The sequence below is a fragment of the Callorhinus ursinus genome, unplaced genomic scaffold (assembly GCF_003265705.2).
Source record: "Callorhinus ursinus isolate GAN/ISIS: 27379988/994484 unplaced genomic scaffold, GSC_fseal_2.0 scaffold94, whole genome shotgun sequence".
Lineage (NCBI taxonomy): Eukaryota > Metazoa > Chordata > Mammalia > Carnivora > Otariidae > Callorhinus > Callorhinus ursinus.
The window spans coordinates 1423859-1443510 of NW_027397156.1; the positions used below are offsets into that span (position 1 = coordinate 1423859).

The following is a 19652-nucleotide window of genomic DNA, read 5'->3' on the forward strand; positions in this document are numbered from 1 at the left end:
CCTCCTCCTCCTCCTCCTCCTCCTCCTCCTCCTCCTCCTCCTCCTCCAGGAAGCCTTCCTTTCTTGCAAGGATGCATGCTGAAGATACCCACCCCTCCAGTGATAGCTCTCCTCACAGAAGAGGTGAGCAGGGAGCGTGGCTGAGGGGTGAGCCGGACCAGCCCCAGGCCTGGTGGAGGACAGAACACACCTTGCAGGAGAGGGATCTGGACATCCTGGCCATCCATGGACACGCCTCCCCCGTGCTTCAACTTCACAAGGCTGTTGTGCAGTTGGGGCAGGCGGACAGTGACCGAGCGGGTGCAGACAGCATCCGGGTCATCGGCACACTGCCAAGAGGGCCACACAGAGTGACGTCACCACAAACCCCCCACACAACACCCCAGCCTGGGACCCATTTACTCAGGGAAAGAGCACAACCCCAGGCAGCCTCTGGCCTGCTGAGGGGAAAGAATTCCATTCTCACAGAACGGTCTCTGTGAGTAGGCCCCCCGGAGGTGTGCCGGGACAAGGCCCTGAGCCCAGCGCTCACCGCTGTTCAGCTCGCCACACCCTTTCCCAATCCTCTTGTCTTTATAAAGAACTCTAGGCCTCTGGCTGTCTTCCTGTTGCTTGGGCCCATGGTTCCAAAGCAAATCTGGGACCCCAGCCCTCAGAGGGAGCCGTGTGCCCTCTAGATTTCCCCTCCTTGCTCCAGTCTCTGGAGAAAAGAGGGATAGCGTGTACCACAGCAGCTCAGGCAGGACCACCTTGCCCCCTCCCTCCTGACAGGCAGCAGGCCAGCTCACCTGCACAGTGTCAATGACAACAGAGAAGGTGTGGTCCTGGCAGTCCTGGGCCAGCAGGTACCGGCAGATCCCACTGAAGGTGAAGTGCCTGTTGTCAAAGCTCTTGAAGTGGGATTGTCCTGTGACGAGACACTCCCCTGGAGGGATGCAAAGGGAGGCAATGAGAACAGGAGGAGGAGAAGCCCCCTGGCGGAGGGGGAGGGGGGGAAACTGGGCCCCTCTCGTGGAACTCCACAGACGTTCTTTCCCCACACCGGTCTGAGAACGAGTTCTATGGGAGGACTCGAACTCAGGTCCCCGTCCTCAAACCGTGAGAGGTCAGAGCTGGATCTTTAGTTCAATGCCTCACTTTATGGAAGAGAAAACCTAGGGCAGTGACAGAGCCACGCGCACTCAGGGGTGGAGCCCGGCCTGGAGCCCGCAGCTTGAGCTCTCCGTTCACTTTGGCTCCCCGTCCTTCCCCACAGCCACCCCACAGGTTCTGGCTCTGCTGGGGTCAGGCGCCACTTGGTCCAGGGACAGGCCTTTCTCTGCACCAGCCTTGTGAGGGGCTCCGGGGCACAGCCCCACCCAGACGAGTCCCCTGAGGCAAGCAGGCAGAGAGGCCAGCCCAGACAGAGGGCAGAAGGGGTAAGGCGGGCATTCTCCAGGCTCAGCAAGGCAGAGGCCAGGGGGCAGCTCTAAGGCCTCTTCATGGGCATGTCCATGCGGTGGCTTCAGTTGGGGCCAATGGGGGGCCAGGAGGCCATCTGCCCATGATCTCAGCACCACCCCAGCCAGCTCCTTAGCTCAGGCTGACACATCTGTGGGTGGGTACAAGGACTCCCCTTCATCACCCCGCCACACAGAGCCCTCGGCTCACCCCCAACCTGAGTCCTGCTCCATCCTGCTCCAGACCACAACCCAACCATGTGGCTGGCCCAACGCACCTCAGACCAGAGGTCACACATCCCAGGGAGTGTCCATGCAGGGGGGACCTCTGCTTACGTCTCCAGTGATCCCCTATAGGCCCTGCCCCAGCTCAGGGCAATCTGGTCCCCAGGACCCACAATGGGCCCATTGAAGCTGAAGTGGGCATCTGGATCCCTTCCCAATCTCCTTGTATGTATTTCCTTTCATCTGTGCCTTCTACTCCTTAGGAAAATAAATATAGACACACAGCACGGCCATTCCATAAAGTCGGGGGCCCTCCTTCCCACGCAGTCACCCTTGACCTCCAAACTGCAGACACCTGTTCTCCAGAGCACTAATCCCGTCAAAACCTAAAGTTCCCCCTAAGAGGGTTTTAGAGCCAGTCCCACCTCGGCCCACCCCCAGGGGCTGATGCTGGGCTCTGTCACACAGTCAGGGGGTTCTCAGAGGCCATAGGGAGAGTCCAGCTGCCCATCTGGCAGAGATAAGCTCCACAGGCCCCCATCGCCTGCCACCTCAGGGCCACATTTGCACTGAAGGGCCTGGCAGGCACAACTTTGGATCCAGGTGTGTTGGATCCAGGTGTGGTCCTGCCTTTGGATGTGTTGGCAGGCAGGGGTAGGGGAGAGTAGCCTCAGGTCACTGTGAGAGTCCTCTGACTGGTCCCCAGAGTGGCTGACCCCTCCCAAAATGGCATGGGCACACTCAGCCCAGAAGAAATTAGGAGAAATTAGAGAGGCCCAAGATCATTATCAGCATCACCCTCTGCGATAATAAGAAATATATATTTGGTCTTTATCCCTGGTTCCTGACACAGAGCTCCTAAGGAACATCCTGGGTGATAGGAGCATCTTTTGTTCTAATGAAACCACTCTTGGTGGGCCCCTGGGTAGCTTCAGGATGGGGGCTGGTCACCAGAAAAACCCAGGCAAGATGAAAGAGTTGGAACTTTCAGCCTCACTTTCCAACCTCCAGGGACAGGAGACAGGCTGGGGATTAATGATCAATCATGCCTGCATAATAAAACCTCCATTAAAACCCCTACACAAGAGGATCCAGAAAGCTTCTGGGTTAGTGAGTGTATCCACATGCAGGAGGGTGGCACACCCCAATTCCATGGGGACAGAAGCTCCCGTGCTCAGGATCCTTCCGGTCTTTGCCCCATGCACCTCTTCAGTGATTTGGACCCTTTATAATATCATTTATAGAAAACCAGTAATAGTAAGTAAAGCACCCAAGTTTTGTGAGCCATTCTAGCAAATTATTGGACCTGAGGAAGGCATTGTGGGAACCCCCCAACTTGTAGCCAAGTCAGACAGAAGCAGATATCCTGAGAGCCCAGTACTTGCGATCAGCATCTAAAGTGGGGCATCTTGTGGGACAGAGCCCTTAACCTACAGGGTCTGCACTGATTCCGGCTCATTGGTGTCAGAATTGAATTGTAGGACACCCAGTTGGAGTCCAGAAAGTGAAAGAATTGGTTGGCTTGGGAAAAAATCACACACATTTGGTGTCAGAAGTGTTATAAGCAGGAACAGCTCAGGTCCTCCCACGGCAGTGCCCCCAAAGAATAGCAAGAGTGAGGGGTCACTGTTCATGGCAGGCAGTAAAGGTCGGGGCAAAGGTCATCCCAGCCAATGTAAATGTGCTGAAATTCCAAATCCACTGGTGTCACAGGAAGCCTTCCTCCAATTGCTATTTCTCAGAAGCCACCATCATCCTGCAAACAGAGTGATATGGCCCTTTGTGTCAAACATCTTGACCCCATGGCAATAGAATGGGTGGGAATTCTTCCCCTGACCTTTCTGTTTTCTCAGGAGCGCTCTTATCTGAGTATGAAGGTGGGCCTGCATTATCTCCGACAAAGCCTAGGAAAAGAAGGGTCAACAAAAAAAATGCAAACATTCAAAAGCAAAACTTCCAGAGCTAGAATCTAATCTGATTTCCTGCTCTGACCCCCACTGACTTGTGCTCTGAAGTTCCTCAGGAATCGAAAGTCTAAATATGACATTTAGCTTATCGCCTTGGTACCACTGAGGGATAGAGCTGTGAGCGCAGGAAACCGAACAACATAGATGTGGAAGCCACTGGGCTAGCGGTTGGCCCTGGGAGCTGGAACATTAGCCAGAACAGGGGGCCCCAGGGCACACTCACCCATCCTCTGCCCAGAGCAGGATGGCCAGGACATTCCCAGTCAGCTAGCTGGTCAAGCAGCAAAAGGCAGCTCCCAACCAACAGCTGGCCCCCCGCCCAATGGAGAAGGTGGGCAATAACAGTCTGGTGAATCAGTGAAGAACAGGTGATTCTTAAAATAGCCTTTAAGTGCTCGCTTCGGCAGCACATATACTAAAATAGCCTAAAAAGTAGAACAGCCGGGAATTAAAGCAGATCCCCTACATGAATAAAGATCTTCCCTCGTTGGGGCCCCTGCGTGGCTCAGTTGGTTAAGTGCCTGCCTTCGGCTCAGGTCATGATCCCGGATCGAGCCTCACATCGAGCTCCCTGCTAAGTGGGGAATCTGCTTCTCCCCCTCCCTCTGCCTGACGCTTCCCCTGCTTGTGTGCGCGCTCGCTCTCTCTCCTCTCTCTCTCTCTCTGTCAAACAAATAAATAAAATCTTTAAAAAAAGATCTTCTCTCATGAAAAAACTGGAAAGAAATCTCTCCTCTGATGGAAACGCATGACCTCTTCTAAAAGAAACCCTTTTGTCTGCAGCACGTGAGACCTCCAGAGGGCTTCTCTGCTCAGCCCATCGGCTTCTAACCTTTGCCACACAGCCTACAGAAATGCCAGCCCCTAGGCCTTTCGCAAAGCAACACAGACTCCCCCAATGGAACTCTTCACCAAAGTCTGCCTCTAAATCACAATAACATCATCTCTCCACCTTTCCACGCCATCCGTGGGTGCATCTCATTCACTGCTTCCATGAGGCGGTCATCATTAGCCCCATCATTAGCCCCAGTTCACAGATGAGGAAAGTAAAGCACAGAGAAAAACTCGCCCAAGGCCCCAAAGTCCTCAGACGGGGATTTGCACATGGGCCTTCTGTCTGGCTTCAGAGCCCAGAGCACTTGACACCACCCAACCCTGCCTCATGGGTTGGCTCCTGCAGTTTCTCATAGGCCTGATTTTGTGAGGGCTAAGCCTGAGTCATTCTGAGCCTGGGCACACATGGGCCCATGCCAAGGGGCTGAGGTACAACTGAGTCTGGATACAAGGACTGAGTGGAGAAGAGCCCTGGCTTCTTCCTTTTTTTTTTTTTTTTTAATTAATTTATTTATTTGAGAGAGACAGTGGGGAGAGGGGCAGAGGGAGAGGGACAGAGAATCTCAAGCAGACTCCCCACTGAGTGTGGAGCCTGATGTGGGGCTGGATCTTACAACCCTGAGATCATAACCTGAGCTGAAACCAAGAATCAGATGCTCAACCGACTGAGGAGCCACCCAGGCATGCGCCCTACCCTTTTTTTAAAGATTTACTTATTTATTGAAGAGCCCTGGCTTCTAAACGTCATACACTGGCCTGTCCTGAAGGAGGCCTGTTGTGACTGGTGTGACTCCAGTATTGGCTGGGGCAGGCCCCCAGGGAGTTTCCATGAACTTGGGCATTCAGATCCCCCAGGCAGCCTGGGTACCTAGGAATGCCTGCTCCCATTGAACAGCCATTGGCCCTGATCACTGTCTCTGTTAGCCAACAAGGAAGTCTGTCTTCCTTCCTGGAGGCTTCGGAACAGACAGCCTGAATCCTCAAGTTGAATTACAGGGCTGGGTTAGAAGGCATCAGAAATTATCTGGAACCAAACAAGTAACAAGTTACACCAAGGCCCTCCCCTGCCCCATGGCCAAGCCCAAGACAGGCCTGGGCTCTGTCTGACCCTCCTGCCCCTCCGGCCCCAGCCACACCCTGCCTCTGACCCCCCCCTCCCCAGGCCAGACTCCTTGGGCTTGTGCCTAAGTCCTTCTCAGATCCTGCTTAATGAGGCAGCCGGGGCTGTGGGGATGAATACCGCTAACGTTTATTGAGTGCCTGCTGTATGCCAATAACAGCTTCCGCGGGATGAAGCTGCTGTTTGCATCCCTGTGTTACAGACTAGGACACTGAGGCTGCAAGTGATCAGGCAGTTTGCCAGAGTCACCCAGCTGGGAAGTGGGGGGACTGGAATTCTGGCCAGGCTGCCCAAGTCCACCCCACCGCCCATGCCCCCAGCCCCCTGCTGTGCTACCTGTCCATGGATATCGGATGGGCAAGTGAGAAACCCTCCACTCACACCTTCCCAGCTGCAAAAGAGAGCCTTCCACACTCTTCCATCAGGAGTTTGAAATTATTCATTCGAGGAATAGTCCCTGTTAATAGACATGCTCCTTCCCTCCCTTCCTCTTCCTTTCCACTGCAACAGATGCTGCCCAGAAAAGTTCTGCTAATTTGATTCCCACTGAACCATAAATGTTTGGTCAGGGTCAATGAGGAAGAGAGGCTTGGGGTTACAGAAAGGGAAGTCTGGGGAAGCCACAGTTTTGCCTGGAGCTGCCCTAACTCCTAACAAGAACAGAGGGGTACAGTGAGCAATGAAGGCCTAAAGGAGCATTTAGGCTCCAGCCCCTCCCCATATAGACTGATGCTCTCCTGGGCAATCTCCCACCCACACCCCATACACAACACTCCCTGTGCTGGGCAGCCTCTAAGATGCTCCCCCCATGGTCCCACCTCCTATATTCATGTCTTTGTGTGATCCCTTCACCTTGAGTGTAGACTAGACATGTTGACTTGTTTCTAGTAAATATGATACAGCAGAAATGAAAGATGTCACTTTGGAGATGGGCTTTTTTAAAAGACGATGGCTTCTGTCTAGGCTGCTCTCCCTCACTCTCTCTGAGGTCACTCGCCTTAGAAGAAGCCAGCTATCATATCATGAGGCATCCTCGTGAGAGGTCCACATGCTGAGGGACCAAGGCCTGCCAACCATCACATGATTCAACTTCAAAGTCCCAATGGAGACTTCAGATAAGACCACAGCCCAAGTCAGCAACCTGACTGCAACTTTCAGGAGAAATCATGGGCCAGACTCAAACACACCCAGATTCCTGACATACAGAAACTCTAAGATAATAAATGTTTGTTGTTTGCTAAGTTTGGGGTAATTTGTTACACAACAATAAACAGCTAGTACACTCTCATCTTATCCCAGAGAATCAAAACCCAGCTGTCTATTTCTAAGATTCACAATGTCAGCTCTTCCAGGGACTGTGGAGAAGTCATAGTCTGCTCTTTGCTGTGCTAGCAGAGTCAAGTATATTCCCTTCCAGGACTTTCCCCTCAGAAGCTATATCCGCAAATGTCACACTGGGGGCATAAGACAGCCCCACTGCCCACTGAATCATGGCAAGGTATGGAAATACGTCTGTGTGCTACAGGTAGAAATGGAGTGGGAAACAACCAGCTAAACTCCAGAACTTGAAAAAGAGGGTCAGACCTGAGGCTTTAAATATACAGAGCAAGAGCTTAGTGATTATGTGGGCAAAACATCAAACCACTCAGTAGACTGCAGAGTTGGAACTGGTTATCTTCCCATCAAGGCATCAAGAAAATTTCTTACATCCTCAGCAAAGCTATCTTCTAAATTTTGAACTGAAGACCAGGGAATTGTAATCTGTCCCAGACCAAGCATTCCATCATGTGCACAGTGAGTGTTCAAATCATTGTTGGATGGATGGATGGATGGTTGAATGGATGGACAGATGGATGTTTGCATGGATGGATGGATGGATGGATGGATGGATGGACAGATGGATGGGTGGAAGATGGTCCCTATCGAAGGTAGTTATTAATGCCTAATCTAGGGGGTGCCTGGGTACCTTAATTGGTTGAACGTTGGACTCATGATTTTGGCTCAGGTCATGATCTCATGGGTTGTGGGACTGAGCCCCACATAGGGCTCTGTGCTCTGTGGGGAGTCTGCTTGAGATTCTCTCTCCCTCTCTATCTGCCCTTTCCCCTGTTATCTCTCTCTCTCTCTCTCTCTTTCTCTCAACTAAATAAATAAATCTTAAAAAAAAAAAAAAAGAATTCCTAATCTGGTAGCCAATCTAACAAAAGACAATAAATGAATTCCTAATTCTGTCCATTGTGGCTCACAGATCTTATACAATGAATGCTTATTATTTAGATATTAACAGTGTTTTTGCAAGTCATTTGCAGCAACCTCATGTCTTTCGAAGGGCTCCCTAGGTCTTTCCCAGGGTATGATGATGTTAAATTGGAGCACTGACATTCCTTGCAAGAACAATCTTTTGTCCTTCGTGCTTCCTTTAAAAATTGCACAGAAGATAAAATGACTGGTTGGCCATCCCTGAGCCAGACGAACTGACCTACCCCTAGTGCCCACTTTCTATCCAGTTCCAGAATATTCCCAGTGTGGTGGGCATTGGGTAAGATCCTAAGTGACCCTACAGCCAACAGGCCCCAAATATGATCCCAGTATCCAAGTTCAAGCCCTGTCAGCCCACCAGAGCTAATGCGGCCTCTTGGGGCCAAAGAGAGGGGAGCCTGTTATCTGGCTGTTTGCCTTGCAGTTTCTGACTGCGCTCTACAAACCATGGGAACCCAAAGAGTGGTATCCAGCATAGAAGCTGAGGCTGAGCTGGTCTTTGACTAAAACATGGGGCCTCTCCTGAGCCGTTGATAGCAAAGACCTTCCTGCAAAGGAACAGATGGAAGACCAAGAAAGAGAATAAACAGAAGGGCAAAAGCAGCAATCAGAGGTGTGAGTCTGAGCCCTGTCATTGTCTCTTAGCAGCTGTATGACACTGAGCAAGTTATGTAATGTCTCCTGCTCTGCCTCCTCTTTTGTAAACCTAGAATAAACTGTACCTGCCTCATAGGCTCCCATGTAAAGTGCTTAGCACAGAGCCTAACACATAGCAAATACCATGTGAGTGACCACAAAGGGGAAAATTATCAGGAGAAGGGCCAGGGTATTGGGGGGTGAGGCAGAAGGGAGCTTCAGATGGCCCAAGTTTGCAGCAAATAGAATAGAGTTGGGGCCAAACAGAAGACCCAGTAAATGGGAGAGATTATAAAGCAACTTTCCCTAAAGGGATTTTCCAGGGAGGGGGTGGGGTAGAAGAAATCATTTGGTGGTCTGATCTTCCTAGCTCTTGGGCCATTCCAAGGTCTTCCTATCAGGCATTCCAGAAACTTCTCACTTTGAATTTAAAGAATTACCGGGCCCTTCTTCCTCTTCATTTCCAAAGAATTTACATCATCTTTGTTTAGTTAACTGTGACCCTACAGTTCTTACAGCTCATTGAACCATAATCCTCTGAGCAAACAGGTGAGAAGAAAAGGACAATAAAACCTTAGTGCAGGTGCATTCTCACCTTTCAGCTATGCTGGGTGTCCCTCTGCTAGCCCACGAGTGGGTCAGCAGCACGGCTGGGATCCCAAACCAGGGCTGTGGTCAGAGGGTGGTATCCAGCCGGTACACAGGCCACCTTCTCCCTGCCTTGAGATGTGGCCCTCTCCATCTAGCAAGGACGACATACCATTCCATCCAGAGAAAGGGGGGAATGAGCAGAAGGGCGCCTACCTGGGCATTCTTCATTGCTGCAGATCCACAGGCTATTTCGGCAAATGCTGTTGGGGAGAGAAGCACAGGTTGTGGCTAGTTGTGCAAACACAAGGGCGCATGAACACACCTAGAGCTCATCACAGACACCACAGCCCCCAAAGGGACGGATCTGGGAAAAGAAGGGAGCTGGTGCAGCAGGGGGGGGGGTCTTTATGAGGCTGAAGGTGAATGGCACAGGACTGTGGCCAAAGAGGGAGGCATCTTGGAGATAAGGCTGAGGGGTAGAAACCCTGCTGGAGAGAGAGAGAAGAAGAAAATCTAGGGGACCCAGTGTCCCTGAAAAATCCACCCAGCCGCTGAGCAATGAAATTCCTAGTCCGCCCAGCTGCCCCTCCCCCACAGCTCGGAGAAGAGAAGACAGAAGGGCTGCTGAAAGGGGTGCCACCCAGGCCCACGCCGGCAGCCCATGGGGGCTCCTGAAAGACAGCTGAGCAGGGAAAGACAGCAAAGGAAAGAGGTCTGGAGATGCCCCCACTGCCCAGCATCCCCATCCACTGCCCTTGGGCCGCCCTCCCAGACCCCATGGCGCAGCCCCAGGTACCAGGTGTTGCAGTCCTGCAAGAGGGAGGAGCCCGGAGGGTACCGCTCCCCAGCATGCACACATGAACACTCAGCGCTCCCCACGCAGCGGCCTTCATCCAGGAGCTGTCCCTCTGTGTTCAAGAACATCAAGGCAAAGACTCAGCTTATCATCATTACTCATCTCCCAGCTACAGAATCCCCATGGGTGATCACAGCGGAGGGCTTCTTCAGGAAGCTCAAAGAACCTGTTCCGTGATGTTGCTCTTTCCCGTTAGGGCCATACGGGGGGGAGGGAGATTATTAATCTCTCTCTACTGTCAAAGAAATGGGGGAAAGAGCTTTGCTCAAGGTCCTCCAGTGAGGAAGGCATGAGTCGAGGCTGAGAGCGTCTCCCAGGAAGCTTGAAGAACTTGTAGGACCCTTACTTTCACATTAACTCACTGAGAAAGAGGGCATAATTAACCTGCATTGAACAGATGAAGAAAGGAGGCAAGAGTTTTTGTTCAAGGTCGTCCAGCGGGGAAGTCATTAGTCAAAACACACAGGCCTCACTCTCAGTAATTAAACAGCGTTTTTCACCAAATCTCACACGGCCTCTCCTGAGAAACATTTTCTAGTGCAAAGCTCTTTTTCAGCTGAGCTCACATGGCAAACCCAGGAGACGTTTTAAAATATCTTTCACCCGAGACCCGTTCCCAGACACGCAACTGAGAAAACAAAAGTGCCGCTCAGATCAGGCCACGTGCTCCCCAAACAAAGTCACTGTCGGAGCCCAGACCATCCTTCTGTTTCCGAGACACACGCGCTTTCACGGATCCAGCACAACAGGAAAACAGAAATAAAAATAACCCCCGGCTCAATCCTGATCCCTCTGTACAAAGATGTTTTAAAAAATAAATAAAAGGCTTCTGATTTCAGCAACAGGCGACAAACACAAGTGGCCTTCATCTGGCCTCCCCAAGCCAAGGGCACTGGCAAGGTCTGGGATTTGTGAATAAAGTGAGAAGTTTGTTACCAGGGCAGCTGCAGCCATCCACGCATTGCTCCTGACACACTTCTTGGACGTGCAGGCTCTGGCAAGTTCTGGTGCAAGGGGACACGCACTCCTTGTACTCCATGCCTGCCGGGCATGCCGGTCCTGAAACGGAAAACCCAGCAGTCTCCCCGGAGCACCCCAGAGAGCCACGCCGTCCTCAGAGCCCCTGTGCTCTCTTGTCTGCTCCCCTCTGTCTTCAGGGCCCCAGGGGCCAGCTCCACCCCAGTGGCACCCCAATGGTCCATGTGCCCTCCAAGACCACCCTGCCAACCACTCTTCCCCTGAAGGGACATCTTCCATCTTGTAGAGCCTGGCTAAGACTCAGCAGGGTCACCTGGGACCACCACTTCTGCCCCTTGATCATCTGTCTCTCCATGACCAGCTTGGTATTTTTTTGTTGTTGTTTTTCCCCTATGCTCTGTCCCTTTCACCTAAAACCCTTTCAAGGTAATATCAAACTGCTCTAGGTTAAAAATAAATGTCCTTCTGGGGCCAAGCAAGGGGTAAGTGGCGTCCTCCATCACATCCCTCCTCTGAGGGCTCCTCTTCCTCATGAAACTGGCCCCAGTCAAAGGCCCCACCCAGCACAGGGTACACACCATTCACACCCACTTTCCCTACATGGGTGACTTGCTCCCTATTTATTTTCCACGGTGCTGCAGGACTGTCTTCAGAGGCTTATCACCTAAGCATCTGTCCTCCCCCACTGGACCCAGCTCCTGCTGGGCAAGGACTGGCTCCCCTCCTTTGTCTCTCAACCCTGTGGCTGACTGATGCTTAGAGCAGCTGAAGAAGCGGAACATACCAATGCTCTTTCCTGGGCTTTGCAACACCAAACAATTGTTCCGAACCCCTTCTCCTCCAAGAGGCATCCCCCCCAACCCTATCTTCAAAGACCTAAAATAACAGCCACTCCACCTGACTGCGGAGAAACCAGCTGCTAATAGCCACCTTCTCACGCCCCCACAGCAGAGATAAAAGCTCTGATTTATAAGCGGGGGGGGCGGGGGGAACACACACTGAAAAACATGTGTGTGCTGTAAATATTTGGCCGGTTGTTCTGTCTCCATCAGCCAGGATGGCCTGTGTAATTATGGCACTGTCCATCAGCATGGTTTTTGGTCCGTGGTGGAAAGTCTGGGGAGAGAGGAGGCTTCTTGCAAGGGAACCACAGAAGCTCCTACTTAATTATGATAATTTGGGGATGGTTACAATGACAGTGAGCAGGGATCCAGTGAGACTGGGAGATCCAAACCACGGGCACCACGAGGTGAGGAGGAGGGAAAGGGGAGCCCTGGGCCGGGAGGAGAGAAGGCTGGGTTCATAAAAGGAAAGGGCTTATGGAGAGCCTGCCAAGCTCTGCAAGATCACGCCGCCGCCGCGGACAGTCTGGACAACTCCCTGCTCCTCGTCAACACAGACAGGCAGGCGGCAAAGCCGTGAGCCGAAATCAGGACAGCTGGGATTCCCGTCAGAGGCGGGGAATGTTCTCCCAGTCCAGGGAATAGATCTCCCGAGGGAGTCCTGGGGCACTGGGGGAGGCATGGCCTAGAACGGAGGCAGGGGGACAGGTGCCGGACGGCCTTCCCAGCTGCAGCCTTTAAGGGAAAGAACACCCCCCGCGGGGCCAGGCCTCTGTGATCAGGTGGCTCAGGAGCATGACACAGCCCGAGGGCTTCCCTTGTGACACCCCAGGACAGACACCACTCATCCCCAGCCGGGAGCATGGGCCGCAGACTTACGGCAGGTGCTGTGGTCAGTCCAGTGGTACAAGACCATCCCCTGCTGGGCACAGGCCCGGGTGTACTCCAGGAGGACCTCGCAAGGGCACCTCAGCCCCCAGGCACACGTGCACAGAGCCCTTTCGCACAGGGCCACAAAAGGCTCAGGGTCCACCAGCGGGTGGCAGCGGGCAAACACCGAGGCGCTCTTGAGAAGCCGGCACTGCTCCCATGGGCCCTGCAGGAACGAGACGCCACACGGTGAGGACAGGAGCCATGCAGCCCAGGCTCTGCAAGGCACTGGCTTATGTCTTCCTGGACGTGGCTCCGCGAAGAGCCTGCCCTGTCTGGAAAACCGGGGACGCTCCCTCACACTGGGCACGGAGTAGGTGCTGATCAACAGTTCCCAAATTCAACAGTCTTATCAATCCAGAGGATTCTCGGAAATGTCCCCCAGATCCTCTGCTAGGCAAACGCAGTCCTTGGATTTTACCACCTTGTTGATACCCTCAACCTAACAACACAGGGCGGGGTCAAAATTGTTGCTTACTACTCTGGAAACACAGTAGTACAAACACTGCTAGGTATTGTCTTCGTAAACATCTCTGCATTCTGTGTTTTAATGATTCTAACTGCCCCCCCTTTTCTTTCTTTCAGTTTAAAATCTCTGAAGTTGGGGGCGCCTGGGTGGCTCAGTTGGTTAAGCAACTGCCTTCAACTCAGGTCATGATCCTGGAGTCCTGGGATCGAGTCCCGTGTCGGGCTCCCTGCTCAGCAGGGAGTCTGCTTCTCCCTCTGACCCTTCCCCCCATCTCATGTGCTTTCTCTCTCATTCTCTCTCTCTCTCAAATAAATAAATAAAATCTTAAAAAAAAAAAAATCTCTGAAGTTGATGGGGCGCCTGGGTGGCTCAGTGGGTTAAGTGTTTGACTCTTGGTTTCGGCTCAGGTCACGATCTCAGGGTTGTGAGATGGAGCTCTGCGTTGGGCTCCCACGGGGTCTGCTTATCTCTCTCCCTCCCCCTGTACTCTGCCCCACCCCCTTTTTGTCTCTCAAATAAATACATAAATAAATAAAATCTTAAAATCTCTGAAGCTGGGAGTCACAGCTTTGGAAGCCATTCCCTGTGATCTCCTTATTTGCGGCAAATGAAAGTTTTCTTTATGTGACAAAATAAAATAAAATCTCTGAAGTTGGGGTGCATCTTCCAAGCCATCTAGGAAGCAGGGCAGAATGTCACAGCTGAAGAATCCAGCTGATTTCTCTTAAGCCAGATAATAAAGAGATTTGCAAAACTGCGAAACAATGCCATTCTCCTCTCTAGATATTTTTCTGTTTGGAATTTATAGTGGCTTTTATTAAAAAGATGTCATCTTGTTAAATATAATATGTTTATTATTTTTTAAATGAGTATGTTGTAAATTTCTCTGTTTTATTTTCTAATATAATACATACCAATAGATAATCCAAATCCATAATCAACAGATAATCCATAGAAAATCTCTTTCGTGTCTTCTATTACTCTTTTTTTATTTTTTATTGTTATGTTAATCACCATACATTACATCATTAGTTCTTGATGTAGTGTTCCATGATTCATTGTTTGTGCATAACACCCAGTGCTCCATGCAGAATGTGCCCTCTTTAATACCCATCACCAGGATAACCCATCTGCCCACCTCCTCCCCTCTAGAACCCTCAGTTTGTTTTTCAGAGTCCATCGTCTCTCATGGTTCGTCTCCCCCTCCGACTTACTCCCCTTCATTCTTCCCCTCCTGCTGTCTTCTTCTTTTTCTTTTTTCTTAACATATGTTGCATTATTTGTTTCAGAGGTACAGATCTGTGATTCAACGGTCTTGCACAATTCACAGCACTCACCATAGCACATACCCTACCCAATGTTCTATTATTCTTAAGAATGTCAGGGGGTCATCAGACCACACAGTTTACAAACTGCGGTAGCAAGCAGGGTTCAAAGCCTGACTGCATCCTACAGGCCCGTCACCTGTCACCAAACCACAATTTACGTGGTTTTCCTCCACGCCCCCGGCCCTCCCCAGCTGTTTCCTCACACCAGGTTAGACAAAGGGAGTACAGAAGACAGAGCATGGATTTTAGAAGCACGGCTGCACTACAGTCCCAACCCCATCACTTCCAAAGTGTGTGCCTGTGGGAAAATGATCTCGCCGGTCTGTGCCTCTGTTTCCTCCCCTATAAAGAAGGCAGAGTGGAGATTCAAAGTTGCCTAGGATCTGTTCCTCCCTTCTTTCTTAGTCATAGCACCTTCAATTTTCAATCATCCCCTGGGCACGTGCCCACTGGGAACAAATATTCCATCTCTTCGCCTCCCCGGCAGCTGGGAGTAGGCATAACTAAGCTTTGCCCAATAGGACATAAGCAGAAGGGTCATGGACTACGTTCCAGACAATGTCCTCAAAAGGAGAGGGTGCTTCTTTCTTAGCCCCTTGTCTCCCCACCGATGGAATGTGGCTGTGATGCCCGAGGCGTGAGCCGCCATCTTGGACCGTGAAGTGGAAACTCCATGCCAACAACAACAGGGAAAGGAGACCGAAGGACCCCGGAACCCAACACCAAGGCGTCCGGTGCTGGCCCTGCCCATCTTCTTTACACCGACAGAGAAACAAACTTCTCTGTTACTTTAGGCGTCTGGTCACTCACAGTGGGACCTACTCCTAACTGACACAGATAGCAATACCTACGGTGGCTGCAAAATAAGACTGGACAACTTTACATGAGAAAGGCAATCAAGGGCCTATCACTATTGCCATTGGCCTACTGTCAACAGCGGCCACACAGCTCAAAAATGGCTTCTCCACAGCTCTCTGCTGAGCCGTTCTGGCTGAGACACAAGCGACGGTCAGCTCATCTGCACGCTCCCAGCGTGTCCTTGGCTCCAGTGCCTGGCATCAGCTACTTCTATCTTCCTTCATCTCTTGTTTGCAGTGCCAGGGGCTGGCAGGAGAGATCCAGCCCCAGCTCCGTCAGCCCATGACTTCACCCTGCCCGGGTGGGTATGCAGACCCAACTGCAGCCCAACTTAATCTCATTTGCAGTTCATTGAAGAAGTCCAGACCTCTTCCCCGGAGATGCCGGAGATGCCGAGCCCAGTCTGAGGGAGCAGGAGAGAAAAGCAGCACATCTCCCCAGCGGCAGATAGCCTAGCCGGGGAGGAGATCTAAAGCTTAGCTATTGTGTTTGTTCCCAAACAGCTGACCAAGGAAAAGGGAGGGGACATTCCTAGGACTGAAGTGAACAAAGGAAGGAGAAGCTAATATATAAAGTGCAAGATTGTTCACCCAGGCCCTGATCTTTCCAGCCCTGGGGTGGGTGCCCGGCGGCTACCCCTGGAGGAGGTATGGAGGCGCCTGGCGCCTGAACAGGTCCAGAATAGTGGGTTCAAGAATTCACCCCATGGTTGGGCATAGTTTCTCATTGGTCAGCCAGCAAGGATGGATGGGGGAGGGTTGCTGATTCTATTTATATCTTCTGGCTGGCCTGGGACTCCCACCTACATTCCAAGATCTGGCTTACAAAGCCCCCATGAAACTGGTCAATAGATTTCCACCAAATGGATGGGTTTTTTTTGTTTTGTTTTGTTTGGGGTTTTTGTGTGTGTGAAGTTGGACATTCCTCTCTCTGAGATGATTGGGTTACAGCCCTCATGAGAAGTAGGGTAACTGGATATGTCACAGAAGTCCCCATATCCCAAAGGACCCTCCTTACCCTCTGCCCTGGTCTCCTGGGAGGTATGTGAGCAATTATGAGGGACCAGGGCAGGGCTCGGTGGGCTGGGAGGACACAGGCCAAGCACCACCCCCAGGCTCCCAGTCTGGGGCCTGTCTAAGCCCTGGGATGGAACCATTCCACTTATCCTGCTCCCAGGAAGGAAAGATCATCGGCTCTGTGCCAAGAGCTGATTCCCTAAGTCGCCATACCACTCACCATTCTTTTGGCAATTTGTCACCTACTGACCCAAGATGGCATTTATGTTGTTCTCTTTCATAGTTGTTCAGTTTCCCGTATGCGTTTTGTCCCTTGAACAAGATTGCAGGTCCAGTCTGCATAGTTTACTATCACCCAAAGCCCCACAAAATATTTCAGTAAATATATACGCATGGGCACCATCAGATTCTTGTTCATTCTTGTCCTCATCAGGGGAAAGAAAAAGAAAAGAAAGCCACTCAGGGAACATTTTATTAAAGGATTTTGAGATTGTTATGTTAGGAAGCCATTTGAACTGAAAGCTTGAGGGCTAGGACCTTATCTGACCCTCCTCAAGGGTTTGTCAGATAAATACTGCTTGACTGGGAGGAAGTCTCTGAAACACTGTGGCAGCCCCTGATCTCTGCTATAAAGCTAGACCCCAAAAGCACACTGGTCAAGGTCACCCCCATCCCACCACAAGCACACGGGCTCACTGCCACTCTGACTTAGGATAAGCCTAAGATTCCTGACATCGATGAAAAAATTTCTTCTGTTCCAGACACCTGCCTGAGGTTGCTATTGCTCCTACCCGACAATTGACCACTGGAAGGCCGAGTAATAAATGGTGTACCCGGTCTTCTCAAGAAAGACTGGTCATCCTGAGGACCAACTCTGGGGAGGTATACGGAGTGAACTCTTGGGGCCGGGGGCCTGAAAGGGTCCTCACATTCAGAAGGCAGCAGCAAAAGCAGGAAATGGGCTTCCCAGTCTGGGGGAGGTGATCCTGGAGGAGGATGGCTGCAGCAACATTTCCCAGTGGAAGCGAGGTCAAGGTCATGGCCATTGAGTATAGTTCTGCAGGGCATCCAATGCATGGTGGCAACATGCTGAGGGGTTATCGTTCACACTGTAGACACCACACAGGTACACGTACATTCTATGCACACTTCTAATGCTTATTATGGCAATTTCCCAACAGGCAGTGGTAAAGTGCCTTGAGGAAGGGGCACCTTTTTCTAATTAGTAAGAATATTGGGTAGACTAGCTGCAGCCTTGGGCTTCGTGTTGTAGTGAGGACTGAGGACAAAGACAGGATCCCTTCATAAGGTTCAGCCCTTGCTGACAGTCCCCAGCCTAACAGAATGTGCATTAAAAAAAAAAAGGCAACCTAAGAATCTTTCTAAAATGTTCACTATACACTAGAGTTACCTGCAAATTAACATCAATTATGTGAGCATTTAAAGCTTGGGGCTTTTTATTACTAGGTCTGCACCCTGAGCTCCAGACTCCAGCAGCCCTGCCCTCTGTTTCAAAAGCTAAAAAATACTGGAAATTTGCATGCAATCAAACAAGCCATTATTCAGTCCCAGTAGAGAGGCTCCGGGGTTTTGTTGGCATAACAAGAAAACATTCATCCTCTAGGTATAAGTAACACGACCCAGCTCAGAATTAGCTGACTCCTTGCTACAGCGTGGGAAGAAGGAGAGCGGCAGAGAAGCGGGGAGAATAGATTCTGGCGGCTCTCAAGAAAAGTTCTTAGGTCAATGTAGCCTTCCCCAGAACACTCTGCCACTGCAAATGGTCCTTAGAGCCACAATGGCAAGTGCTTGTATGCAATGCCCATTTACCAGACCTGACTTCTGAACCCGGGGGCCCAGGGGATGAACGAAGCCAGCGGAGAACAACTCCAAAGCCGGCACTAATCACCTCCCAGGAGATGAGTCATTGCGCTTCCCAGCCAGTGAGAGTGCCCGTGTCTTGGGTGAACACAACCTGATTGGCTGAGACCAAGCCAGGTCTGTCTTCTCGGTAAACAACCTCATACTAGGGCTGAGCTTAAAGAAGCTTGTGCCTGGGGAGGTCTGGCGTGTTAGGGGGCCTCAGCCCAGCACTAAGAACTTGGTAACCAATTTCTCAGGCTGCTCCCAGGACACTGGTTAGTAAGGACTTCAACGCACCAAACGCATCAAAGTGAGTAGCAAGCCTGCCGCTGGAGCCTCCAAAAAGCACCCCCGGAGAAAAACAAGGCTTCTCTTGGATTCTCCCTCCCTCCCCTTTGTCCCCAGGAGACAGAGTGTCCTATCTGCTTCCTCAACTTGGCCTAGTATCAGGTTCTTCATTTGAAAATCGTTTTCACCTCCCATCTCTTATGGATTGGTGAGAGTATCCCTTTGTACTCCAAGGGTAGGGGAGTATTTGTCCAGCTTACTTGGCACTGGCCCGTGTTTGCAAAATACAGTGACACAAAGTCCATGTCCTCGAAAAGCCGATTTAGTACTTACATGGCCTGCAACCCCACCTCACCAATGAGGCACCCCCTGCCTTAACCCCACCCCTGCCTAGAGAACACCGAAGGGCAGGAGTGGGGGGGAACCGCCTGCCAGGCACAAAACAGTAAGTTAGGAAATAAAAGAAATGATCAAAATCTCTCTTCCTGCCCTTCAGTGCACATGATTCCTGGAGGGCACTCCATCTGAAATTCACTAGGGTTACCAAGCAGCTCTAGAAGAAAATTTGGCTTCCGTCACTTACCCTGCCCGTCAGCTGAATGTTTAGACACCTTCTCTCCTTCTAACCTCATGCTGTGCTCAGCTCCCCAAAAGGAACTGGGTTATAATTGGGAGGAGGGGAGGAGAAGAGAAAGGAATGAATTTTGGAGCTTATGCTTAAAGCTCTTCCCATTCTCATGGTATGGCCACTGCAGCCTGGAGAACAGACAGCGGGAGGACACCGGGAGTCAATAAATAATAATAATAATATTAATAATAAGAAGAACAGCTCATACAATTGAGCCCCACCGCCCTAAACACTCCATACATATTCTCTCTTATCCTTGCACTGGCCCTGTGGGTTGCTCTTCCTATGCCCATTTTACGCATGTAGAAACTGAGGCTCAGACAAGGCAAGTGTCTCCCCCAGAGTTACAAAGCCAGGAAGTGGCCTGACCCCAAGCCCATATCCTTAGCATAATGCTGAGACCCACAGAGGAGAAAAAATCAAGGGGCTACCAAGGGCATGCACCAGATATTTCAAAAGTTTTCCTGGAAAGAAGAGTAAACATCCCTCTTCCACACAACACCACCCTCCTCCCGGGTGTTAGAA

General features: G+C 51.1%; 1 protein-coding gene across 2 annotated transcripts in view; it reads right to left on the minus strand.

The window, feature by feature from the left end:
* The window catches only part of VWF (von Willebrand factor), a 140328-nt gene that overhangs the window by 87823 nt on the left and 32853 nt on the right, over nucleotides 1–19652 (minus strand). The window contains exons 7-12 of one of the 2 annotated variants that reach the window (XM_025851854.2): nucleotides 12627–12843; nucleotides 10864–10986; nucleotides 9868–9979; nucleotides 9285–9331; nucleotides 789–925; nucleotides 191–329 (exon numbers count right to left, since the gene is read on the minus strand). In XM_025851854.2, the coding sequence (XP_025707639.2) occupies nucleotides 191–329; nucleotides 789–925; nucleotides 9285–9331; nucleotides 9868–9979; nucleotides 10864–10986; nucleotides 12627–12843 (775 nt within the window). Of the gene's footprint in view, nucleotides 1–190; nucleotides 330–788; nucleotides 926–9284; nucleotides 9332–9867; nucleotides 9980–10863; nucleotides 10987–12626; nucleotides 12844–19652 lie in introns of those variants that run through there. The other variant, XM_073888725.1, reaches the window with a different exon arrangement.